Source organism: Aquarana catesbeiana, linkage group LG06, assembly GCF_042186555.1.
Source record: "Aquarana catesbeiana isolate 2022-GZ linkage group LG06, ASM4218655v1, whole genome shotgun sequence".
Classification (NCBI taxonomy): Eukaryota; Metazoa; Chordata; class Amphibia; order Anura; family Ranidae; genus Aquarana; species Aquarana catesbeiana.
The window spans coordinates 172696970-172724725 of NC_133329.1; the positions used below are offsets into that span (position 1 = coordinate 172696970).

General features: G+C 45.9%; 1 protein-coding gene across 4 annotated transcripts in view; it reads right to left on the bottom strand.

The window, feature by feature from the left end:
• Nucleotides 1–27756, bottom strand: part of LOC141101795 (multidrug resistance-associated protein 1-like) — a 511330-nt gene that overhangs the window by 150848 nt on the left and 332726 nt on the right. For all 4 annotated transcript variants that reach the window (XM_073591130.1, XM_073591129.1, XM_073591131.1 and 1 more), the window contains one exon: nt 5553–5760. In XM_073591130.1, coding sequence (XP_073447231.1) covers nt 5553–5760 — 208 coding nt within the window. The remainder of the gene's footprint in view (nt 1–5552; nt 5761–27756) is intronic.

The following is a 27756-nucleotide window of genomic DNA, read 5'->3' on the forward strand; positions in this document are numbered from 1 at the left end:
TTACATCCAACCGGCCTCACAATCACAGAGCACGTGTAACCACACCAGCCCGAGGACCTCCACATCCAGCATCTTCACCTCCAAGACCAGCCACTCGGACAGCTGCTGTAACAATCGGTTTGCATAACCAAAGAATTTCTGCACAAACTGTCAGAAACTGTCTCAGGGAAGCTCATCTGCATGCTTGTCATCCTCATGGGGGTCTCGACCTGACTGCAGTTCGTCGTTGTAACCGACTTGAGTGGAAAAATGCTCACATTCGATGGCGTCTGCCACTTTGGAGAGGTGTTCTCTTCATGGATGAATTTTCACTGTACAGTGCAGATGGCAGACAGCATGTATGGCGTCGTGTGGGTCAGCGGTTTGCTGATGTCAACGTTGTAGATCGAGTGGCCCATGGTGGCGGTGGGGTTATTGTATGGGCAGGCATATGCTATGGACAACGAACACAGGTGCATTTTATTGACGGCATTTTGAATGCACAGAGATACTGTGACGAGATCCTGAGGCCCATCGTTGTGCCATTCATCCACGACCATCACCTCATGTTGCAGCATGATAATGCACGGCCCGATGTTGCAAGGATCTGTACACAATTCCTGGAAGCTGAAAACATCCCAGTTCTTGCATGGCCAGCATACTTACTGGACATGTCACCCATTGAGCATGCTTGGGATGCTCACGGTGCCAATCTTGAAAAAGGTGGTGGGAATAGTTCACAAACCAAATACATGGGACCCAATGCTCAAAAAGCGCTACAAATATTAAATTCTCAGAGTGGAAATAGTAATATACCTACCACATCTCAATCATTCGGAGAAGTGGGAGGAATACCCAGTAACACACAATCAACTCAGATGCCTATGAACACTACCCCCCCAGCCCAATTTTTCCAATCTACTGAGTACACCCAACTCACTTTCTCTAACACAACTACAAGCTTGTAAAAAGCAAAGTACTCTTGATTCTCACATCAACCAAATGACTACCCCTATTCTAAATTTTCCAACATTGGGGATACAACCACCCCAAACTTAGAATTAGACATCATAAATCTTACCTCTTACCATTTCACTGAACAAGAGCTTATTGTATTGAAACTCGGCCTAAGTTTTTGCCCTTCACAGCAAATTGACAAATATGAAACCATTAAAGATGTTTATATGTTCACCCGTAATCTGATATACAAATTTTTGTTCGACAAAGAATGTTTGAGAGCTAAAGAAGAACGGAATTCTCAGAAAGTATTAAGCATTTTAAAATGGAGGACTTTCGGGCCCTCCGAGACATGATGTTACACTTAGATGAAAATGATGATACAAATACCTCAGATACCATGACTCATGCAACATCCTCATTTTCAGCCACTAAATTTAAACCTAAATCGAAACAATTTCCCGACTTATCCCTAAAACCCTGGGCCTTTCTACAAAGCGTTGTCAGCGACATTAAACGTATGTGTGTCCTCCCCAAGAACAGTAATTTAACCCCGACCCAGCGTCAGACTATCATGAAAATTCAAAATCACCCTGATGTAGTTGTAAAGGCAGCCGAAAAAGGGGGCAACATAGTTCTTATGACTAGACACTTCTACGAAACTATGTGTTTGAACATCTTATCCAACCATCACTGGTATCAACAGATTCCTATATCATGTACTTCTTCTTTTAGAAATTAACTTCTTGACATTATCAATGACGCCTATTCGAAGGGCCTGATTAATAAAGATGTATATGATTACCTGAATGTTCGGTCCCCCAGGGCGGCGATGTTCTATGCACTCCCCAAAGTGCATAAGGACCCTTTGTCGTTCCCTGGGAGACCGATAATTTCGGGTATCGACAGCCTCACTGAAAATGTCAGCAAATTGGTAGACTCTGTCCTAATGCCACATGTCACGGCCTTGCCTTCTTATACCAAAGACACGCTGGACTTACTCAAACAAATCGAGGGCCTTTCGGTCCCTCCCGGCTCCCTGCTCGTGACACTGGATGTGAAGGCTCTGTACTCCAGCATCCCTCACGAGCGGGGAGTCGAGACGGTCCGCACCTTCCTCTATGAGGAGGACCACCACCATTGGAACTGTAACGAGTTTATTCTGAGGTTGCTGAATTTTATTCTGACTCACAATTGGTTTGAATTCATGGGCTCCCACTACCTCCAGGTGCAGGGCGTGGCCATGGGCACCTGTTGTGCCCCTGGCTACGCCAACCTGTACCTGGGGGGGGTGGGAGCGCCATTTGTTTTCTCATGAGCCCCTGACAAAATTTACTGACCACATTCTATGTTGGAAACGATACATAGATGACATTTTTGTCATTTGGATGGACACCCATAGATCCCTGGAGAAATGTATTAAGATTTTAAACACCAATCAATTTAATTTAAAATGTACCTATAATTGTGATGTTAGAACTACCAATTTCTTAGACCTTGTCATCTACAAAGATGCAAATAACACTCTAGCAACAAACTTGTTCCGTAAAACGACAGCTGGGAATACATTACTGCACGTTGCTAGTGCACACCCCCCAGCACTTATTCGAAGCATACCTTACGCACAATACATTCGACTTCGACGTAACTGCACACATACATCAGATTTTCAACATCAAGCTAACCTTTTGAAATCACGCCTGCTGGCGCGAGGATAGAGCCGATCCCTATTGCTCCAGACCTATAATAAAGCCATACGGACAACACGTAATGACTTATTATATAAAACTAGGACTAAGTCTAAAGAACCTACTGCTAAATTAATTACCAAATTTTCATCTCACCATGATGATATCCGGAAAATTATGAGTACACATTGGCACCTCCTACAGGAAGATCCAATTTTAAGAAAGTACATCAATACGCACCTGGAAATTGTTTTTAGACGCTCCAATTCCCTCAGAGATAGACTTGTGTCCAGCCACTATACCGCTCATAATCCATCTACATCAAAATTACCATTAGGCACATCACGCTGTAGCAATTGCACATTTTGCCCTTGCATATCACCTGGACACGGGGCGCCTTCGGGCTCCCTCCCAGTCCCCGCCTTTGCTGCTGCTGTATTGGCCGAGCGCCGCCATGCCGGCGAATATGCCCAGCACATGCGCTGTAGCCGGGGAGCTCCTTTGAGTCTCCGCCCTGCTGCGTCCGCATTGGCCGGGTGTCGTTGTGTCGGCGGCGCTATCTGGCACATGTGCAGTAGCCGGCGGTCGGACCGGGATACGCCGAGCCCACTCGGGCTCTCTGCGTTTCCGGTAGGGGAGGCTATATAAGCACACACAGCCTCCCCATACGATCAGCTGACGTTGCTCTAATTAGAGGGAGTCGCACCATACTTTACAGCCCTTCCACCAACTAACTTAAGGTAAAATGCCATTACTACAGCTTACTATATACATATGTATATTTCCTCTTATTATGAATTTTATCAAAGGACCGTCTTTTTTTAAAAAGATTTTATATCATACTTTTCTTCCTCCCCCTTTTTTTCTCACTTTATAAACGATAGCTTCTACATGCTACTACTATTCGAACAGGCTCCTCAGTGACGCCAATCCCCATACCAGGAACTGTGGCTGCATTGGTGCCTCCGCAATGCCTTGTATACATTGTTAACCTTCAAATACAATCTAAATGATTACTCATCTTATCAGCTACAATATTACACTGTATGCTCTTCACTATGTCTGATCGTGTGGGGTAAGCTGTATACCCATATATATATTTATATACATAGTTGTTGGCTACTATTGAATTTGTCCTTTTGCCTATACTTGTTAAACACCTGAGCTACCTTTTTTCCATACATTGATTATAAACCCAGATAATATGGTAGAAATACCATTGGTTTAATACTCTATCATTAGTTATCTTGGATATTTCCTTCTGTTAATCTATGATACCATATATTAGGCTTTTTGATGTGATTATCTTATTTAACCGTATGTATGTGCTTTTATATAGCTTCCCCAGTTACTTGGCTTTACCGTCTGCCCCCGTGTGACCAGCTCTTTTATGGGGCCTCCCTTGTAGCCATTATACTTGGTCGGAACATTTTTTACATTTTATTTAATGTTAGGTATTATATTTTGTAATATGTTTTGTGTTGACATTCTATATACACTCATTGATGTATTTTATATGTATATTCAGCAACTCCTTAAGCTCCTGAGGAAGCATCATGCAGACGCGCAACATGTTGAGCAACTAAGAGAAATACCCACCCGGACCTGCAATTGAACGCACAACTCCTCATCTGACACTCATTTAATCGCAATATTGGTTTGGGAATTTATCCCCCACATACTTTGTGAATGTTCGATTATAAGTCATATGTATAATAAGAGGAGGTCTAAATTGCATGTAGGGTGGAAAAATTGAATACAGAGCATTTTCATATAATCAATGTAACATTTATAGTATTCCTTCATTTATCTTTGTAATTTAAACTAAATAAAACTATTTTTACTTTTTATAGTTAAGCTACTCGTGGGCCTTCAAAGTCTATTTTCTTAGTTTTTATATTTCATGCAATTCATCCACGACCATCACCTCATGTTGCAGCATGATAATGCACGGCCCGATGTTGCAAGGATCTGTACACAATTCCTGGAAGCTGAAAACATCCCAGTTCTTGCATGGCCAGCATACTCACCGGACATGTCACCCATTGAGCATGTTTGGGATGCTCTGGATCGGCGTATACGACAGCGCGTTCCAGTTTCTGCCAATATCCAGCAACTTCGCACAGTCATTGAAGAGGAATGGACCAACATTCCACAATCAACAACCTGATCATTTGTATGCGAAGGAGATGTGCTGCACTGCGTGAGGCAAATGGTGGTCACACCAGATACTGACTGGTTTTCGGACCCCCGACTCCCCAATACAGTAAAACTGCACATTTTATGTTGGCCTTTTATTGTGGCAAGCCTAAGCCACACCTGTGCAATAATCATGCTGTCTAATCAGTATCTTGTTATGCCACACCTGTAAGGTGGATGGATTATCTCGGCAAAGGAGAAGCGCTCACTAATACAGATTTAGACATATTTGTGAACAATATTTGAGAGAAATAGACCTTTTGTGTACATAGAAAAAGTCATAGATCTTTAAGTTTAGCTCATGATAAATAGGGGCAAACACAAAAGTGTTGCGTTTATATTTTTGCTCAGTGTACATTTGTCAATTTCCTTATCAAATGTGAATTGCTAAAAAGTGTATGGTTCAGTTTGCTGGCATAACTAATGCATGATATGCCCTTTGATATCACTAAAGGTGTTTACAAAAAAGTAGAAATGTCATAGTCCAGGCTAGGTAGCAAGTGCAACAGTGCAAATGCATACCTCCACATGCTTATGTGAATCGGCAATGTAAAAATAAGGCTTGTCTTCAGGACTTTCTTTGCCCTTGTGTATTTTCTTTTAATAAATCAAGTTAATTGCATTTAGTCAATAATAAGAGACACTACATTTTACACAAACAATATATATATATATATATTCAAATATATATTCTTGTAAACAGAAATATACATTTTTCCTTTTACATACCTTGCATTGTGCCCAGTACACTGTACACTCCTAGTCTCATTGCAGTGTTCTGTTGGGTACCATTCACAGGTGGATCATCAGCCCATAGCCCAATCCAGTAATTATGTCCCAGGGCTGATAACTGTTGAATGATGAAAAAGGCTGCACTTGTTACCAAATACCACTTGCCCATAATTCTGCAGTACTCCAAATACACGGTTAACTTGACCTAGGAATAGCATACATATGAAAGATTAGTGAGAAATATTTCTATAATATAAGGAAAATTAGACTATAGACTAGGAGATAACCTAGTCTATAATAAGCCTACCATAGCAAAGAATTGAGAATGATAAAAAAAAAAATTATATACATAATTTTTACCTACATTATTAACAATATTTAACTATACAAGTAAAGCTGGCCATAGATAGAATTTTAAATCAAAATTCTTAGGAAAAGTCTTAGGCCCCTTTCACACAGATGGACCATCTATCCGTTTTTCTTCCATCCGTCAACGGACGACAATGCATTCCTATGGGCAAACGGATGACCATCCATTACTATTCGTTACCTCCGCTTCCGATTTTATCCCTTTTTTTTTTACATACAAGGCTACATCCAGATCCGTCAAAACGGATATTAACTGATGCAAACGGATAATGTCCGTCAACGTCCGATCAGTTAAGATCTGTTTTAAAGAAATCATTTTTTTTGTGAACGCAACCTATGACCTAGGCATAGGCGTGCCCACGGGGTGTGCCGGGTGTGCCTGGGCACACCCTAATCCCCCGAGCAGTGTTTAGCCCCATGCCGTCTGTATCCCATGTGCAATGTGTACCCTGCACTGCCTGTGAGTCAGTATAATATTGTGCCAATATTGGGGCTTGAAGGATCCGCTCAGTGTGACACTGTCCTGTATGGTAACTGCATGCAGAGAGAGAGAGGAGCTGTCAGAATTCATGTATGATTTTGGGGTGGGCGGGACCGAGCAGTTATCTGAACACAAGCCAATGGGATGGGCCTGCTATGTGTATGTAGCCCCGCCCCCTTTCTCAAGCTGCTCAATTATTGGCTGATGTTCAATAGCTGCTCGGTCCTGCTCGGAGGTCACACAGGCACAGCGAGCAGAGTGAAGCCGCCTCCCCCACTCCAGTGTTTATGTGTACACAGGGGGAGGGGACCTGCTGTGCCTGTGCTGCGCTGATCTGAGGTACTGAATGGGATGGGGGGATCTATCTGTGCTGAATGGGGGGGGCGTCTGTGCTGAAGGGGGGTATGTGCTGGGGGGGGTAAGTGCTGAAGAGGGGGGTCCATCTGTGCTGAAGGGGGGGTCTGTGCTAAAGGGGAGGTCTGTGCTGAGGGGGGCTGTGTAATGTAAAGGGGTCCAGAGGTGCAGGGGGCTGTGTAATGTAAAGAGGTGCAGTGATACAGGGTTCTGTGTAATGTAAAGGGGTCCAGAGGTGCAGGGGGCTGTGTAATGTAAAGGGGTGCAGTGATACAGGGTCCTGTGTAATGTAAAGGGGTCCAGTGGTGCAGGGTGCTGTGTAATGTAAAGGGGTCCATTGGTGCAGGGGGCTGTGTAATGTAAAGGGGTGCAGTGATACCGGGTCCTGTGTAATGTAAAGGGGTCCAGTGGTGCAGGGGGCTGTGTAATGTAAAGGGGTGCAGTGATACAGGATCCTGTGTAATGTAAAGGGGTCCAGTGGTGCAGGGTGCTGTGTAATGTAAAGGGGTCCAGTGGTGCAGGGTGCTGTGTAATGTAAAGGGGTCCAGAGGTGCAGGGTGCTGTGTAATGTAAAGGGGTCCAGTGGTGCAGAGTGCTGTGTAATGTAAAGGGGTCCAGTGGTGCAGGGTGCTGTGTAATGTAAATGGGTCCAGTGGTGCAGGGTGCTGTGTAATGTAAAGGGGTCCAGTGGTGCAGGGTGCTGTGTAATGTAAAGGGGTCCAGAGGTGCAGGGTGCTCTGTAACGTAAAGGGGTCCAGTGGTGCAGGGTGCTGTGTGATGTAAAGGGGTCGAGAGGTGCAGTTGTGGAGAGGGGGTACACACTAGTGACAAAGAGATATTGAAGGATGCAGAGGTATGCAGGAGGCACAGTGGGGTGTTTTTACATTTTAACGAGGGGTGAGGGGTGTCAGATATAGGATCCGTCCCGGGTGCCAAATACTCTAGGTATGCCCCTGGAAACCCCGCTCTCCTCTGTCAGTGCTTCCAACTAATGCCACCTGTCTGTGCCAGTCAGTGCCACCTGTCAATGCCAGTGCCGCCTGTCAGTTTGTCAGTGCCAATTAATGCTTCCAATCAGTGCCACCTGTCAGTGCCAATCAGTGCCACCTATCAGTGCTTCCAATCAGTGCCGCCTGTCAGTGCCAATCAGTGCCAGCACCGCCTGTCAGTGCCAATTAGTGCTTCCAATCAGTGCCATCTGTCAGTGCCAATGAGTTCCAATTGGTGACAATCAGTGCTTCCAATCAGTGCCACCTGTCAGTGCCAATCAGTGCCAGTGCCTCCTGTCAGTGCCAATTAGTGCTTCCAGTCAGTGCCACCTGTTAGTGCCAATGAGTGCCAAGTGCTTCTAATCAGTGCCACCTGTTAGTGCCAATGAGTGCCAAGTGCTTCTAATCAGTGCCACCTGTCAGCGCCAATGAGTGCCACCTATCAGTGCTTCCAATAAGTGCCACCTGTCATTGCCAATCATTATCAGTGCCAATCAGTGCTTCCAATCAGTGCCACCGAGTGCCAGTCAGTGCCACCTGTCACTGCCAGTGCTTCCTATCAGCGCCATCTGGCAGTGCCAATCAGTACTTCCAATCAGTGTTACCTGTCAGTGCCAATCAGTGCCAGTGTCGCCTGTCAGTGCCAATGCCGCCTGTCAGTGCCAATCAGTGCTTCCAATCAGTGCCACCTGTCAGTGCCAGTCAGTTCCACACCAGTGCAAATGAGTGCCACCTGTCAGTGCCAATGAATGAATGAATGAATGATTTGTAAAGCGCTGCAAATGCGAACTGAATCGCCTCAAGGCGCTAAATCAGTGCTGCCAATCAGTGATGTTAATCAGTGTCCATCAGTGCACTGAGTGCAAGGATCGGGGTGATGAACTCAGCTGCCAGGCATATTGGCCAAGGGGGTGCCGGCCTGGTGGGGCACAACTGAAATCTGTTGTTTATTAATGCAACATGCCGATTTTAGAATAACAAGTAATCACCACACTACTATTTACAATAAACTACTGGAGGTAAAATAAAGTGTAAGGCCTGCCACTAAGCACTGTTATGTGTTCCCAAACCACAAAAAGAAAAAAAAAAGTGCAGTGCTAACTTACTGATCAATAACTTAACAATAATGGTGGAATCCTCTAATGTATGGAAATCTCAATAAACTTCAATATTATCACAATACCGATCTCTGTGATACGCAACTTCACAAAATACACATCAAGCTGAAAATAAGACATACTGTATAAAAATAAGCTTAGCAGGGATTATGGAAACCCCTCCTATAGATATTTACCATACAGATTAATCAACCTTTTCGTTGGGAGGTTCCCATCATTATAGCACTTTGGAATTTTTATTTTTTAGATTGTTACACTTAATTTTAGATGTTTTAGTTATTATTATAATGTGAATTTTTGCACTTGAAGGTAATTTTCCACCACCCATGTCTTTATGGAACTTGCTTTGTGCACTGGTGCGCAGTCATGTTGGAACAGGAAGGGGCCATCCCCAAACTGTTTCCACAAAGTTGGGAGCATGAAATTGTCCAAAATGTCTTGGTATACTGACACCTTAAGAGGTCCCTTCACTGGAACTAAGGGGCCAAGCTAAACCCCCTGAAAATCAACCCCACACTATAATCCCCCCTCCCCCCACACCATAATCCCCCCTCCACCAAATCATTTGGACCAGTGCACAAAGCAAGGTCCATAAAGACATGGATGAGTGAGTTTGGGGTGGAGGAACTTGACTGTCCAGCCCAGAGTCCTGACCTCAACCTGATAGAATACCTTTGGGATGAATTAGTGCGGAGACGGCGAGCCAGGCCTTCTCATCCAACATTAGTGCCTGACCTCACAAATGCTCTTCTGGAAGAATGGTCAAACATTCCCATAGACACTCCTAAACCTTGTGGACAGCCTTCCCAGAAGAGTTGAAGCTGTTATAGCTGCAAAGGGTGGGCCAACTTAATATTGAACTCTACAGACTAACACTGGGATGCCATTAAAGTTCCTGTGTGTGTAAAGGCAGGCGTCCCAATACTTTTGTCTGTTTGAGCTTTGGGGTGCACACCCTAATGCAATAGGCTGCGCACGCCTGTGGACCCAGGCAGTAGTTGGACAATAGGAAGTACATCCCCAATACATGCCCAAGGAGAAACATGGCAAGAGATGTCTCCCATGAGGAGCTTATAAACCTGGTGCACGAAAGGTCAGGCTTGTGGGACTCAACCTGTTGGGACCACAGTCACAGAGTAAGAACACAGCAACTTTGGGATGAAATCTCTAAGCTTGTGACACCAAATTGGTCCACCATGACTCCCAAACAGCGTGATCAACATGGTAAGTGTTGCCCAACTGCAGCTTGCTCTCTTGCCAGTGTTTTTATGTAATCATTAGATTATGGGTTGGTTGTAAATTTTTGAATGGTGTCAGGGTTATTTTTAGCATCTTAGCAAACTTTATTTCAGTATTCTATGCCTCTATTATAAAAATGTTGCGAACACTCAAAAGGCCCATACACACGATAGGACTTTGTACAAACTTTTCAGTGGATTTTTGCACAAAGGGCGTTAGCCTTAAACTAATAAAGCATACACACGGCAGGACTTTTTCATCCAACTTTCACCAAATCACGTGGTTTTTCAGCTCTTTACTGCCACCCTTTTGTCAACTTCTGTATCGGCAAGATTTGACACCTGCGAGCCCCGTCGCAGGAGCCAGCGCTCCCCCACCCCAAAGCACCTTGTCCCCATGTTGATGAGGACAAGGGCCTCTTCCTGACAACCCTGGCCGTTGGTTGTCGGGGTCTGCGGGCGGAGGGATTATCGGAATCAGGAAGCCCCCTTTAATAAGGGGGCCCCCAGATACCGGCCCCCCACCCTATGTGAATGAGTATGGGGTACATTGTACCCCTACCCATTCCCCTGGGTGAAGAACCCCCGGGGGTCTTCTTGCGACTTCGGGGGGTCTTCTTCCGACTTCTCCGCTCTCTCCAGCTTCTTCTCCCTGTGTCCAATTTTTCTGCCAGGCTCCTCTCGCTCTCTCCCGCTGTAATGATGTGTGCGAGGTGCAACATTACCCGGTGACCACGCCCCATGCCTATATAAGTCACTGCGCACCTCACACACATCATTACAGCGGGAGAGAGCGTCATGTCAACATCGGAAAAAGAGAAGAGGGAACAAGACGACGGAGAAGACTGGGCCACCGCTAGCAAAAGAGCAGCAAAAGAGCAGAAGATAGCGGAGGAGCCCGGCAGAAGAACCGGACACCGGGAGAAGAACCGGACACCGGGAGAAGAGGCCGGAGAAGTTGGAAGAAGACCCCCGAAGTTGGAAGAAGACCACCCGAAGTCGGAAGAAGACCACCTGAAGTCGGAAGAAGACCCCACCTGAAGTCGGAAGAAAAAACCTGTCTAGTGTGTTTTTTTTTTTTTGACACTTTTTCCCCCAGGTGTATGGGTAGGGGTACGATGTACCCCATACTCATTCACATAGGGTGGGGGGCCAGTATCTGGGGGCCCCCTTATTAAAGGGGGCTCCCGGGTCCCGATAAGCCCTCAGGCCGCAGACCCCGACAACCAATGACCAGGGTTGTCGGGAAGAGGCCCTTGTCCTCATCAACATGGGAACTAGGTGCTTTGGGGTGGGGGGGCCCGCAGGGCGCCCCCCTGCCCCAAAGCGCCCACCCCCATGTTGAGGGCATGCGGCCTGGTACGGTTCGGGGGGGGCGATCGCTCGTCCCCACCCCCTTTCCTGACCGGCCGGACTGCGCGCTCGGATAAGGGTCTGGTATGGATTTTGGGGGAACCTAAGAGCCTGGTATGCTCCCAGAGGGGAATTCCCTCTCGCGCTCGCTGCAACAGGAAAATGTGTTTTTCCTATTTCAGCCAGCGTGAGATGTAGTACACTGTCGCCGAGAACCAGCGCGATGAGATCACGCTGGAAACATTCTCACGGGCAGGTACTGTAGTTTGTACAAAAGTCTGATGACTTTGTGTACACATGATCGGACTTTGCTCCATCGGACTTTTTTTGCCGGAAAGTTTGTCCGTTCGCACAGCCAACAAAGGTCTGATGAAAACCAAAAAAGTTTGTCCGATGGAGCGTACACACGGTCGGATGTTGCCCCAAAACAGCTAATTTGCATGTTTGTTGTCAAAAAGTCCGATCATGCGTACTCAAATTCTTTGTCAATGTGTGTTTACAAGATTTGAAATTAACAGAAGGTGGCGTTCTCTGAGAGACCGTTTTCGTAGAGATTTGTATGATGAGGCAGAGTGTGCAAGAGGTTCCGGAGCTACCACAAAGAAAAGATCTGTCTACTTTGAAATGTTGTCCTTCCTAAGGAAAGTCATGGATGTTAGACCGTAAGTGACGTTTTGATGTTCCATCTAGAAAGTGAAAAAAGTACAGTAGGTGACCGCGATATTGTGTCAATCTCGCCGCTGTTATCGGCGAGATTTGACACCTACGAGCCCCATTGCAGGAGCCAGCACCGAGCTGGCTCGCTCATCGGGAAAGGAAAACAGTTTTTTTCCTTTCGTGATGAGCGACAAGCATTGCTGACAGGTGTCTGGTATGAATCATGAGGGGCAACGCCGCGCCAAATTTTAAATAAAAAAACCAGCATGAGTTCCCCCTTAGGTCTGGTATGGATTTTAAGGGGAACCCCCTGCTCTGAAAAAACGGTGTGGGGGTCCCCCTCAAAATCCATACCAGGCCCTTATCCGAGCACACAGCCCGCCAGGTCAGGAAAGGGGGTGGGGATGAGTGAGCACCCCCCCTCCTGAACCGTACCAGGCCGCATGCCCTGCGGGCCCCCCCTACCCCAAAGCACCTTGTCCCCATGTTGATGAGGACAAGGGCCTCTTCCCGACAACCCTGGCCATTGGTTGTCGGGTTCTGCGGGCGGAGGGCTTATCGGAATTCGGGAGCCCCCTTTAATAAGGGGGCCTCCAGATCCCGAGCCCCCACCCTATGTGAATGAGTATGGGGTACATCGTACCCCTACCCATTCATCTGGGGGAAAAAGTGTCAATAAAAAAACACACTACACAGGTTTTTAAAGTAATTTATTAGGCAGCTCTGAGGGTCTTCTTCCGACTTCAGGGGTCTTCTTCCGACTTCTCCGCTCTCTCCGGCCTCTTCTCCCTGTGTCCGGTTCTTCTGCCGGGGTCCTCCGCTATCTTCTGCTCTTTTGCCGCTCTTTTGCTAGCGGTGGCCCGGTCTTCTCCGTCCTCTTGTTCCCTCTTCTCTTCTTCCGATGTTGACACAACGCTTTCTCCCGCTGTAATGCCGCGTGCGAGGTGCGTGACTACCTATATAGGCATGGGGCATGGTCACAGGTGATGTCACCCGGTGACCCCCGCCCCTTATGATGTCACAGTCCCATCATGCTCCGGGACTGCGATGTCATAAGGGGCGGGGTCACCGGTTGACATCACCCGGTGACCACGCCCCATGCCTATATAAGTCGTCGCGCACTTCGCACACAGCATTACAGCGGGAGAGAGCATTGTGTCAACATCTGAAGAAGAGAACAGGGAACAAGACGACGGAGAAGACCGGGCCACCGCTAGCAAAAGAGCGGCAAAAGAGCAGAAGATAGCGGAGGAGCACGGCAGAAGAACCAGACACCGGGAGAAGAGGCTGGAGAGCAGGAGAAGAACCGGACACTGGGAGAAGAGGCCGGAGAGAGCGGAGAAGTTAGAAGAAGACCCCCAAAGTCGGCAGAAGACCCCCAAAGCTGCCTAATAAATTACTTTAAAAACCTGTGTAGTGTGTTTTTTTATTGACACTTTTTCCCCCAGGTGAATGGGTAGGGGTACGATGTACCCCATACTCATTCACATAGGGTGGGGGGCTGGGATCTGGGGGCCCACTTATTAAAGGGGGCTCCCGGATTCTGATAAGCCCTCCGCCCACAGACTCCGACAACCAACGGCCAGAGTTGTTGGGAAGAGGCCCTTGTCCTCATCAACATGGGGACAATGTGCTTTGGGGGGGGCCCGCAGGACACCCCCTGCCCCAAAGCACTCACCCCCCCATGTTGAGGGCATGTGGCCTGGTGCAGTTCGGGGGGGCGCTCGCTCATCCCCACCCCCTTTCCTGACCGGCCAGGCTGCATGCTCGGATAAGGGTCTTGTATGGATTTTGGGGGGACCCCCACGCCGTTTTTTTGACGTAGAGGGTTCCCCTTAAAATCCATACCAGACCTAAGGACCTGGTATGCTCCCAGAGGGGAATTCCCTCTTGCGGTCACTGCAATAGGAAAATGTGTTTTTCCTATTGCAGCCAGCGCGAGATGTAGTACCCTGTCGCCGAGAACCAGCATGATGGGATCGCGCTGGAAACATTCTCGCGGGCAGGTACTGTAGTTTGTACAAAAGTCTGATGACTTTGTGTACACATGATCGGACTTTGCTCCATCGGACTTTTGTTGCCGGAAAGTTTGTCCGTTCGCACAGCCAACAAAAGTCCGATGAAAACCAAAAAAGTTTGTCCGATGGAGGGTACACACGGTCGGATGTTGCCCCAAAACAGCTAATTTGCATGTTTGTTGTCAAAAAGTCTAATCGTGCGTACAGGCCTTAACAAACATTTTTTTTTAATGAAATGTTCAGCAGAGAGGGCATGGTTAATGCAAAGATTCACATGCATTACTACAAACATTAAATAACAATACATGCAAAGCATAGTGCCACATGGTTTGGCTCTGCTGCAGTGAGAGACTGAACAGTACATTACTCACATGTTTCCATAATCTAAATGTCAAAATCTTTACTCAAATTCTTTCTCAATGTGTGTTTACAGGATTTGAAATTAACAGAAGGTGGCGTTCTCTGAGAGAACGTTTTCATAGAGATTTGTATGATGAGGCAGAGTGTGCAAGAGGTTCCGTAGCTATCACAAAGAAAAAAACTGTCTACTTTGAAATGTTGTCCTTTCTAAGGAAAGTCATGGATGTTAGACCGTAAGTGACGTTTTGATGTTCCATCTAGAAAGTGAAAAAAGTACAGTAGGTGACCGCGATATTGTGTCAATCTCGCCGCTGTTATCGGCGAGATTTGACACCTGCGAGCCCCATCGCAGGAGCCAGCGCCGAGCTGGCTCGCTCATCAGGAAAGGAGAACTGTTTTATTCCTTTCGTGATGAGCGACAAGCATTGCTGACAGGCGTCTGGTATGAATCATGAGGGGGAAATGCCACGCCAAATTTTAAATAAAAAACCAGCATGGGTTCCCCTCCGGGGGTATACCAGGCCTTCAGGTCTGGTATGGATTTTAAGGGGAACGCCCTACGCCGAAAAAAATGTTGTGGGGGTCCCCCTCAAAATCCATACCAGACCCTTATCTGAGCTCGCAGCCCGGCAGGTCAGGAAAGGGGGTAGGGACAAGCGAGCCCCCCCTCCTGAGCTGTACCAGGCCCTCAACATGAGGGGTGGGCGCTTTGGGGCAGGGGGGCACCCTGCAGCCCCCCTTACCCCAAAGCACCTTGTCCCCATGTTGATGAGGACAAGGGCCTCTTCCCGACAACCCTGGCCGTTGGTTGTCGGGGTCTGTGGGCAGAGGGCTTATCGGAATCCGGGAGCCCCCTTTAATAAGGGGGCCCCCGATCCCGGACCCCCACCCCATGTGAATGAGTATGGGGTACATCGTACCCCTACCCATTCACCTGGGGGAAAAAGTGTCAATAAAAAAACACACTACACAGGTTTTTAAAGTAATTTATTAGGCAGCTTTGGGGGTCTTCATCCGACTTCGGGGGTCTTCTTCTAACTTCTCCGCTCTCCGGCCTCTTCTCCCTATGTCCGGTTCTTCTCCCGCTCTCCGGCCTCTTCTCCCGGTGTCTGGTTCTTCTCCCGCTCTCCGGCCTCTTCTCCCGATGTCCGGTTCTTCTGCCGGGCTCCTCTGCTATCTTCTGCTCTTTTGCCGCTCTTTTGCTAGCGTTGGCCCGGTCTTCTCCGTTGTCTTGTTCCCTCTTCTCTTCTTCCAATGTTGACACGATGCTTTCTCCCACTGTAATGCTGTGTGCGAGGTGCGTGACGACTTATATAGGCATGGGGAGTGGTCCCCGGGTGACCCCGCCCCTTATAACGTCACAGTCCCATCATGCCCCAGGACTGTGACGTCATAAGGGGCGGGGTCACCGGGTGACATCACCCGGTGACCACGCCCCATGCCTATATAAGTCGTTGCGCACCTCGCACACAGCATTACAGCGGGAGAAAGCATTGTGTCAACATCGGAAGAAGAGAAGAGCAGAAGATAGCGGAGGAGCCCGGCAGAACAACCAGACACCAGGAGAAGAGGCCGGAGAGTGGAAAAAGAACCGGACATCGGGAGAAGAGGCCGGAGAGAGCGGAGAAGTCGGAAGAAGACCCCCAAAGCCGGAAGAAGACCCCCGAAGTCGGAAGAAGACACCCGGAGCTGCCTAATTACTTTAAAAACCTGTGTAGTGTGTTTTTTTGACACTTTTCCCCCCAAGTGAATGGGTAGGGGTACGATGTACCCCATACTCATTCACATAGGGTGGGGGGCCGGGATCTGGGGGCCCCCTTATTAAAGGGGGTTCCCGGATTCCGATAAGCCCTCCGCCCTCAGACCCTGACAACCAACGGCCAGGGTTGTCGGGAAGAGGCCCTTGTCCTCATCAACATGGGGACAAGGTGCTTTGGGGTCGGGGGGCCTCAGGGCACCCCCTGCCCCAAAGCACCCACCCCCCATGTTGAGGACATGTGGCCTGGTACGGTTCAGGAGGGGGGGCGCTCCCCTTAAAATTCATACCAGACCTAAGGGCCTGGTATGCCCCTGGAGGGGAACCCATGCCGGTTTTTTATTTAAAATTTGGCTTGGCGTTCCCCCTCATGATTCATACCAGACACCTGTCAGCAATGCTTGTCGCTCATCGCAAAAGGAAAAAACACAGTTTTCTTTTCCCGATGAGCGAGCCAGCGCGAGATGCACAGTACCCTGTCGCCGAGAACCAGCGCGATGGGATTGCGCTGGAAACACATTCTCGCGGTCAGGAACTGTAGGTCTCCATATAGTAAGGTTTTGTGACCAAATGTTCCTCCTTTTTATTGTAGTACATCAAACGTCTCAGAGTGTGAGGAGAACTTTGACAATAATGAGACAGAAGCAGTGCAGGAAGGTGAGCAAGCCACACAAGAGGGAGAAGGCCAGTCCCAGTCTGTGGATGAGACAGCACGTCCAAGTACACATCCAAGTTCTTCGCAAAGATCCGTACATTTAAGCACACTATTGATTACTATACTTTATCTGATGTACACCAAGGCATCATTGCATTTCTCAATCGGCATATTATTCTCTACAGGTTAGTCATGACAGGCCAACAACATCACGATTGTCGCGGTGTGCCAAAAAGCCTGAAAATCCAGAGATGGACAAAGCCATGAAGTCCTTCATGGACGAGATGATCTCCTTTAAAAGACAGGAGAGTAAAGATCCATTCTGTGATCCAAATAATGCAAATGCATCCTTCTTGAGGACAATTTATCATACACTTCAAAAAGCACCAGCAGAGAGACAGATGGAGATACATACGGGTATATTTAATTATGTGGGGGGATGTATTAGAGCTGCCAAGTCAGGAATGCCATTGCCCACTATTAGCCAGTATGAACCCCCTCAGAGGTGATACCGTCAATATTCCTATGAGTCCCCATGTCTTCCTGCCCAGCCATATCTACCGCCCTATCCACAGACCCCTGTGCGTGCATACAGCTCAATGCACAATACCCAGAGGCCTTCTTATGCTTCCTCTCCTGCTTCTTCCTCACAGGGAACATATCCTCAGAGTGTAAACACAAGCTTAAATTCTGCTGATGCTTCTCAACCTAATAGCCAAACCAGCTCTGGTTCTTCTTCCCAAAATTCCACTTCCTATTCCCCACCTCTTTTTATCAGGATTTGTAACCTGGTTTTTATGTTAAAGTGGATGTAAACCCAATGTCATCCTTTCTAAACTACTGCCATAGGGGTTATCTATAAGGATATACATGCCTCCTGCATGTATCTTTACCTGTCAAATGTCTCCCCTCTGTCTGTTATGAGACCCGAAAAACTGCATATTCTGTGGGTGGATCTATTGTCTGGAGCTTGGTGGGTGGAGTCATGTCAGTAGACTCCCCGCCCACCTCTACACTTGTCAATATGCATTTTCTCCTGTGTATTTTTTACACTGAACTTCCGCTATGATCTCTAATATGCAGTGAAAAGACAGGAAAGTAATCACATGACTTCAGCATGCCAAATCATGCTGAGGTGTGGAACAGCCAATCCTTGCAGAGCTGCTGAAGAAAGGAGTGGGGGTGGGAATTAAAAAATAATGCATGTCTTAGGCTAGTGTACGAGATATGTAAATCACCTGTCACTCACAGCAAGGGGGAGGATTTGACAAAGTTTGTCAAGTTTTATCTCACTGAACAATATAAAAGAGGATCGCTCAGAGCTGGATTAACTCTTTGTGGCAAGACTGGGCTCAAATGATAGGAAATCTTATGCCGCGTACACACGGTCGGACTTTTCGTCTACAAAAGTCCGACAGCCTGTCCGACAGACTTCCGACGTACCTTCGGCGGACTTGCGGCAGACTTTGTTACGAACGGACTTGCCTACACACGACCACACAAAAGTCCGACGGATTCGTACGTGATGACGTACACCGGACTAAAATAAGGAAGTTCATAGCCAGTAGCCAATAGCTGCCCTAGCATGGGTTTTTGTCCGTCGGACTAGCACACAGACGAGCGGATTTCGGGGTCCGTCGTACTTACGACGTAAAGATTTGAAGCATGTTTCAAATCTAAAGTCCGTCGGATTTGAGGCTAAAAAAGTCCGTTGAAAGTCCGGAGAAGCCCACACACGATCGGATTACCAGCCAGCTTTAGTCCGTCAGCGTCCGTTGGACTTTTGTAGACGAAAAGTCCGACCGTGTGTACGCGGCATTATACTCTACATTATAACATCAACAACAACAGAAAAAAAATCGGGTTTACATCCACTTTAAACTACGAATTTTGTAAAATTTTGCATATTTTATGCTTTGTTCATACTTTGACAAATAAAAAAACAGTTAAGTGTTAAAACATTTATTTTAAACGGGTTATGCAGAATAATAAAACTAAAACCGTTTTGAACATATAATGTGCTTTTGTGTCTTTTTATGCTATCAAAACACAATGAAATAACCAAATTAATTAATTATTAAATTTAAATTTGCACTGCATTATTTATATATATTGGTACTGCCATGGAACTTCTCCTGATGGAGATAAAGAAAGTAGTCTGCAAATTATTCACGCATGGCAATGTAGGATCTCCCTGCACGTACTCTGCTGTACTGTACGGAGGGCAGGTGGAACTCTTCCCCTTCCTCAACGTGGATGCCCTCCTTCTCCCAGACAATATTATGCAGAATGCAGCAGGCCTAAATTACTAACTCAGCATTCTCAAGACTGAGTTGCAAGGGTGTTTGGAAAACACACCATTTACTGGACAAAATGCCAAATGTACATTCAATGAGGCGTCTTGCGCGGCTCAGCCGATAATTAAAGATCCTCTTCTTGCCATCTAGATTACTTCTGGCATACGGCCTAAGAAGATATTGCGAAAGTGCGAAGGTCTCATCTGCAACAAGCACGAAAGGCAGGTCTGGTCCCTCAGTTCCAGGCAGAGGCTGATCGAATGGTATGTTGAATCGCCCTTCTCGCAGTCTTTGACACATTACAGACTCGCGGAACACTCTGGAATCAGAACTGCTGCCATATGCCCCAATGTCCACAGCGATAAATTTATAATTACTATCACAGATAGCCATGAGGACCAATGAAAAATATTTCTTGTAGTTATGAAATCTAGACCCGGAACGTGGAGGCTTTTGGATACGGATATGCTTTCCATCAAGAGCTCTGATACAATTTGGAAAGTTTGCTCGATTCCAAAATCCTTCTGCTATTCTTCGCCACATGTTTCCATCTGGTAATGGCATCACTGCTGGACACAGCTCTTCCCATATGGCCAAGCAAGTATCATGCACTATCTCCAAAATAGTTGAAATGGCCAGTAAAAAATAATGGTTTAAAGAGGTATAGGACTGGCCAGTTGCAAGAAACCTAGAAAAAATGAAACATCTTTTTAGCTTTTTAAGTAAAACAACATTCTACTGGTACATAAATGGATACAATATTTATTATCTATACATACTGTATATACACACACACACACACAGTAGACCAGGGGTAGGCAACCTGACACTTGATAAATTAATGACTTCTTACCTCAAGGTCACTAGGAGACGTTCATCTGCAGGTACACATCTTCTCATGTTGGTATGTCTCTGCTGCAGCTGTGGGTGCAGCTGGTCCAGTAAGTAGCTGAATGTGGCTACGGTCATCCTGGTGAAGTTGAAAAACTTAGTTGGATACTGTCGGAGATGAGCATAGTGCAAAGCCACAAAATCTTCTGAAGGCTACTTCATTAGCATGGGGTGGGTCCAAAATCAACGTCTCCTAGCCACAATCTGCTTTTTCTTGCTCTCCATTCTCCTCCTATAGGCAAATACGACAAACAATGTCATGCTGTCCCAAAAATTGTTGGAATCCATTGTACAATGCTGATAGCACACACAAGGACAAAGGAAGGACACAGCAAGGACAAGTCACTCACTGAAAACTGCAATGCAGCATGGGAGGAGCAATGCTTTCTGGGTAATTTCCTTAAAGCCACAGAAACTGCTGTAAACGGATCAAAACGGATACAAAAACGGATGAAAAAACGGATGTAAACGTGTACATTAACGGATGAAAACGTATATTAAGGGAACTGAAGACGGATGAAGCAACGGATAAGAACTGATACATTTTTAACGTGGCTAAACTGACGGTGCCCGTGTGAAAGGGGCCTTAAGGAAATTCGTACAAAAATTCTCAGAACATTCGAATGACATTAAAAAGATCTTTGCTGTTAACATTTAATTTTGGAATGAATGGACTTTACTGAATGAAAACCACTTACAGTGTTACAAATTAGTTCATTTGAGAAAAATTTTCCATCCTGCCCTTCAAATCTTCTCATATCTGCGTACGGTCGGCGGGAAGGGGTTAAAGGTAAGTTAAAGGCTAAGTTCACTTAAAAATAAATAAATAATGTAGATATTTTTGCAGGTAAAAAAAAAAAAAATGTTAATCGTGAAAAGAGGGGTTGGGGTAAGTGGTGCTCCCTATGACGGGGTATCCTGTAGGGTGTATGTGCTAAAGACCTAAAGGTAAAATGCTAAAACCATGTGAAACCTAAACCTCATAATAAAGTAAAATAAAACTAGTGAACACATATGTGTCTCAATACCTGTTCAGATGAACATAGTAACACTACCATAATAGAAAAGTGTATAGAGTGACATAAAGGTCTAATTGCAGTGAGAGAAAATGTGACCATCGAAATCTTCCCCTGCTAACCCACAGTAGATAAATAGGAAAAATTATATAAACAATATTAATATCTGAGCGTGTAATAATAAAACACGTGATAAGTGTCCACTCCAGTGCATATAAAAAGCAAATAATGAATGGAAAATCAACATATAAAATGTGAGCAACAGTCCCATAAAAAAAGTAAAAAAATATATGTAAAAAATATAATAATAAAAGTGAAGCTCCAGATTGGCAAAATGTTCATAAAAATCATAAATTGTGCTGAAATTAATATCAGGTGACTTCCATGATCCCCCTCAAGGGTCCCCACTCACCAGCTCCTCGTACCCCTGCAGGGGTGATAGGCATGTAGATGAAAAAAGATGAAGGGCTTCCCAGGTCCAATGCAGGAATACACACGTTTCTCCTAAGCGACCCGGCTCCAAGCATTAGATGGCACACCAACTTCTTGCATCACAGCCTCTCCTCCATGTGTTCACCTCTAAAGGACATTGTCTTGATTCAAGTGAAAACTAGACATCATTCTTGGCAAAAAATGGATGAGGACGCATCACCTTATCATGATGTGAGACCAAAAAGGCTCCTTGCATGAAAGAGCCGCCAACTCTGACACTCCACTTAGTGAAGTGATAGGCAAAGAAGCCACTATCTGAGATAAAGGCCCAACAGAATCCCCCAAATGGTTCAAAAAGTGGCCTCTGCAAGGACAGTCAAGATCAAATTCAAGTCCCAAGGACACAAGAATGTCCTGACAGGCGGGACTGTCTACGTTACACGCTGTATGAAGTATAAATCAAGGAGGGGAAAACAACGGCCTCTGGAAAAATATGTATAGGGACAATCTCTGACCCTTAACATTACTTAAGGCCAATCTCTTTTCCCCTACCGATTGGAGAAAGAAAAAGAAAACCTCCCACTCACATATTTCTGTGGGTGCCACTTCCTGGCTTCACCCCAGGCAAAAAATATTTCCAAGTCCTGTGATTGAAGTTCCCCGAAGCTGTCTTCCAGGGGAACAGTGCTGAGATACAGGACTCAAGACCATTAGGTCCTGCTGGACTGGGAGTGTCCAAGGAGCGACCCCCACAAGACTCGCTATGTCAGTGTACCAAGCCCTCCTGGGCTAATTTGGCTAACATTATTATTAGTGTTACCCCCTTCCAGATTCTTTACAAAAGATGTGGCAGAAGACGAAACAAAAGGAAAGCGTCAAATAAAGGAGAACTGGTCCCTAAGGCGTTACCAGTGCATCTACCCCTCATGCCAATGGGACCCTCGTCCCCAGACATAACCTGACCTAACTTGTTTTAGAACTTGGAATCTAGTAGATTCACCTGCAATGTTCCCCCTGCCACAAATCAATACCTGGAATATGCACTGACTATATAGACAGCACTTGTGCTGCCCCAGACAGAACACGGTTCACCTCCTGAGCCGCATGACTCCTGGTGCCACCCTGGTGGTTGATATATATGCCCCTGCAGAGGCTTTTCTGGATAGAATCTACAACTGGTTTGTACCATAATCCAGAGCACGGCATACTGGCCAAAAGCTCCAAGATATTTATGGGCAGTATTCTCTCCTGTGGAGACCAAGTCCACTGAACTGTAGCCACCCTCAAACCAAATGGAAAAACTGGCATCAGTGGTTATTATCTTCCAATACCTGAAAGGAAGGATTCAACCTTTCTAGATTCCGAACCATCAACCACCAATCTTTAGCTGTGCAACCCCCCCCCAGGAACTGAGCCCTCCAGCAATCCAATGCCTGGATCTTTAAGTTCCAGACAAAGAGAATGATCCTCCCTAAGACCTGGAGTAGGATTGTACATAAGGAATGTGCTTCGACCTAGATACAGCTTCCTACTGCAAAATGTATCAAAGGAAAATCTGGACCAACTGCTTACTGAGCAAAGGTTATTGAGGTATACTGGGATTGACACCCCCTGCGTCTTTAGCAAGTCCAGCACCGGAGCTAGGAGCTTTGTGAACCTCAGAAGCTGTGGCCAGCCCGAGGGATAGTCACGAAAAAGAAAACAGACGACTTTCCACTGCAATTATATAAATCTTTGATGAGGCTGGAAACAACCCGCCACATGAAGCTTTGTGTTGCCTGATGATTATGGGCCCCGCAATCTATCTCCTGCAGAGAGGTCATTACTGAACAGACTGAAGATAAGACTAAAGATAGACCTCATGTCCCTATTCAGTTTTGAAGCTGCTACCATTTAATTGTTTTACAATAATGAGCTCATAACTTTTGCTCCAAGACCCAAGCAAGGCAAAGACTGACTTGACTAAGGAAGGAGCCAACCACCTCAGAGACTGCTCTAAAATCTTATGGTCTGAGATACTCTCGAACACAGCAACCTCAGATGCCTCCCTCACTTAGGAGGGAAACCTGGGCAGTCTCCCATCCAAGTACTATCCAGGCTTGATCCGAGATCAGGCGCCACAGTGGCTCAGATCACCTTGATGCCATTGGTCCAACAGGAGATGTGAACATTGCCAGACCACTGACCCACCTGAGGGCGGTGTACCTGCCTCACCTTTCTAAGTCATTTAGCTAGGCTAACAGATAGATAATAAAGTGACTGCATTAGACAAACTAATACGTAGTTCCACAAGGATGCAGGCCAAGACAATGTTGGTCTACCGCTATACAACCCCGTAGGTATGTAAGTATGCAGGTACCCAGGTATGCAAGTATTCTTGCCATTCATGCATCTATGTATGCAGCTCAAGGCAATAAGCACATATGTATGTATCCCTAGACCAACAAGCACATATGTATGTAGTCCTAGGCAAAAAAAAAAAAAAAAAAAGATATGTATGTAGTCCTAGGCAAATAAGCACATATGTATACAGGTTAATGTAAATAACCCCATATATATGCAGTTTAATGCAACTAAGCACATATGTATGCAGTTCATATGAAAATATGGCAGCCTGCGTTGAAGCAAAATGCATTTATGGAGGCATACATTTATAGAATCATGTAGGTATGTGCTTATGCAAATATGTGTTTAGGCAAAAACATGAAAGTGCGTGTCCATGCAAACACGCACTTACGCAATACGTGCCCTTGGAGACATGCATTTACGGAATAAGCAAGCATGTGTTTATGAAACGTTATTATGCAACATTTATTATGCAACACGTATCTATGCAACATGTGTCTATGCACCATGTGTTTATGCAAACATGCATCCACACAAACATGTATATCTATGCAACATGCATACACTTATGCCCACAGGTCTATACAAACACATACCTATAAAAAACTGCACCTACGCAACACGCATTTATGCAAACGCACCGTCGCGGCCAGCCTTGAGGGGCTGCATGCTGGGTACCACCAGCTTGTCAGGTGTGGGGGCCACAGGGCAGGCGGGCTGGGGCCCTCTGCAAACATGTGCCTATGCAAGCTTGTGTTTATTCAAGCAAGCACGTGTCTATGCAAACATGTGCCTATGCAAGTAAGCAAGCATTATGAAACATGTATACTATGCTGCACCTGCTCAACTGCACCTGGTCCATACTAGTTATAGTCAGGATTAGCCAAGTACATAGGCATCCAATGCAGCCTCTATGCTGCTTCAACAGCCTAAGGTCTCTTCCACACCTGTGCGACCCATCCTGAGACTTGGGACTGCAAGGTCATCTGACAAGTCGTACCCCATGATTTCCAATGAGTACCCTTCACATCTGGGCATCTTCAAGTCACAGCGACTTCAAAGCAGTCCCTGCATTACCCCGGTCTGACCTTGATGCGACTTGAGGTCCATAGACCTCAACATTACACAGGCACTGCTTCACATTGCTGGACAGTCGCATCAAAGTTGCGGTAAAATCGCGCGACTTTCAAGTCACACAAGTGTGAAAAGGAGCCAAAAACTAAGCTCCTGCAGACCCAATGCATGCTATTCTGGAGAGACAACTCCTTCAAGTGCACCGATGCCATGTTCTTCCAAACATGTGCTTATGCAACATCTATGCAAAACATTTTATTCAAACAAGCGTTTAGGCAACAAGCTTGCAAGCATGTATACTATGCTACACCTGCCCAACTGCACTTGGCCCCATACTAGTTTTTACTAGTTTAGCACATATGCATGTCATGCAGCCTTTTGTTGCTTCAGATCAGCCTAAAAGTAAGCTCCTGCAGACCAAATGCACATTATTCTGAAGTTTGCAAGTATGCACCTGTTCAACTGCACCAGGCCCCATACTACAGTGCTTTGAAAAAGTATTCACCCTGCTTGGCTTTTTACCTATTTTGTTACATTACAGCCTTTGGTTCAATGTTTTTTTAATCTGAATTATATGTGATGGATCAGAACACAATAACCTAAGTTGGTCAAGTAAAATTAGAAAAATGTATACATAAAACTATTTTTCAGAAATAAAAAACTGATAATTGGCACGTGCATATGTATTCACCCCCTTTGTTATGAAGCCCATAAAAAGCTCTGGTGCAACCAATTACCTTCAGAAGTCACATAATTAGTGAAATGATGTCCATCTGTATGCAATCTAAGTGTCACATGATCTGTCATTACATATACACACCTTTTTGAAAGGCCCCAGAGGCTGCAACAAGAGGCACCACTAACCAAACACTGCCATGAAGACCAAGGAACTCTCCAAAAAAGTAAGGGGCAATGTTGTTGAGAAGTACAAGTCAGGGTTAGGTTATAAAAAAATATCCAAATCTTTGATGATTCGTAGGAGCACCATCAAATATATCATAAACAAATGTAAAGAACATGGCACAACAGCAAACCTGCCAAGAGACGGCCTAAGGTAACCCTGGAAGAGCTGCAGAGTTCCACAGCAGAGACTGGAGTATCTGTACATAGGATGACAATAAGCCGTATGCTCCATAGAGTTGGGCTTTATGGCAGAGTGGCCAGAAGAAAGCCATTACTTTCAGCAAAAAACAAAATGGCACATTTTGAGTTTGCGAAAAGGCATGTGGGAGACTCCCAAAATATATGAAGGAAGGTGCTCTGGTCTGATGAGACTAAAATTTAACTTTTTGGCCATCAAAGAAAAGGTTATGTCTGGCGCAAACCCAACACATCACATCACCCAAAGAATACTATCCCCAGAGTGAAACATGGTGGTGGCAGCATCATGCTGTGGGGATGTTTTTCAGCAGTCGGAAAGATGGATGGTGCTAAATACAGGGATATTCTTGAGCAAAACCTGTACCACTCTGTGTGTTATTTGAGGCTAGGATGAAGGTTCACCTTCCAGCAGGACAATGACCCCAAACACACTGCTAAAGCAACACTTGAGTGGTTTAAGGGGAAACATGTAAATGTATTGCAATGGCCTAGTCAAAGCCCAGACTTCAATCCAACAGAAAATCTGTGGTCAGACTTAACCACATGCTGACCGGGCCATAGCCAAAAGACGGCTACAGCGCGGTCGGCTTATTCTGGGTGGGCGTCCATGGACGTCCTCACAGAATTGTGCTCCCACGTGCCCCCTGGGGCGCTCACCCGGCAAAATCCCAGTGGTAAGATGTGGCAAACTCATAGAGACTTATCAAAAGCGACTTGGAGCTGTGATAGCCGCAAAAGGTGGCTCTACAAAGTATTGACTTTAGGGGGGTGAATAGTAATGCACATTGACTTTTTCTGTTATTTTGTCCTATTTGTTGTTTGCTTCACAAAAAAAAAAAAATCTTCAAAGTTGTGGGCATGTTCTGTAAATTAATGATGAAAATCCTCAAACAATCCATGTTATTTCCAGGCAGCAAAAAACAGTTGTACAGCCCCCCCCCCCCCCCCGGATTAAGCAGTAAGTATGCAGTATACAATCATGACTTGTCTGGCCACACAGTTCTCCCATAGTAAGTACTCACACTTTACTAGTGTCCATGGGTTGCTGTTATGTCTGAATCTGCCGAGCACATGGCCAACATGGCCGCCCCTCCACCTGCCTATATAGAAATAGGCCCCTGCGCCCTCTAGTGGCTGGAGGAGAAATGGCATACTCCTAAGAAGTACAAAGGCCAAAATCAGTCCTCAGCGTGCTAACTCGCATGTGGATGAGTTGGTAGAAGCCAAGCTGGAGACGCACACTGTATGAGCTGGATCCAGACATCATCCATCCACAGTCCCTGCAGAGGGCAAAGTCTGCCTGCGTGTGAGACCTCGCCAGAGAGGAGGTCCATCATTGAGGGTAAGGGTCCACCTTTTAATACTGTGGGACTATATGAGAGCTCTTATCCTCATTTCCCTCCCTCTCCATATATATGTGCAGTGTCTGACTGGTCGGAAGGTGGATGCTTCCTCCTGCTTCTGTGAAGTAACTGTTTATGTATGGGACTCCCTCTCCTACTGTTCATCATAAGAACTTTCGCTCCTTGGAGTATTTCATCTAAGGACTGTTCCTTATCCATTTGGGTTGTGAAAACTTTTCTTGAAATGTTATGACACTTTTTAAGCATATTTTTTTCACAGCTTTTTACCATTTATTAATTATCAATATTTTTTGATGCACATTTCTGATTTTCTTACAGGGATTTAGATTATG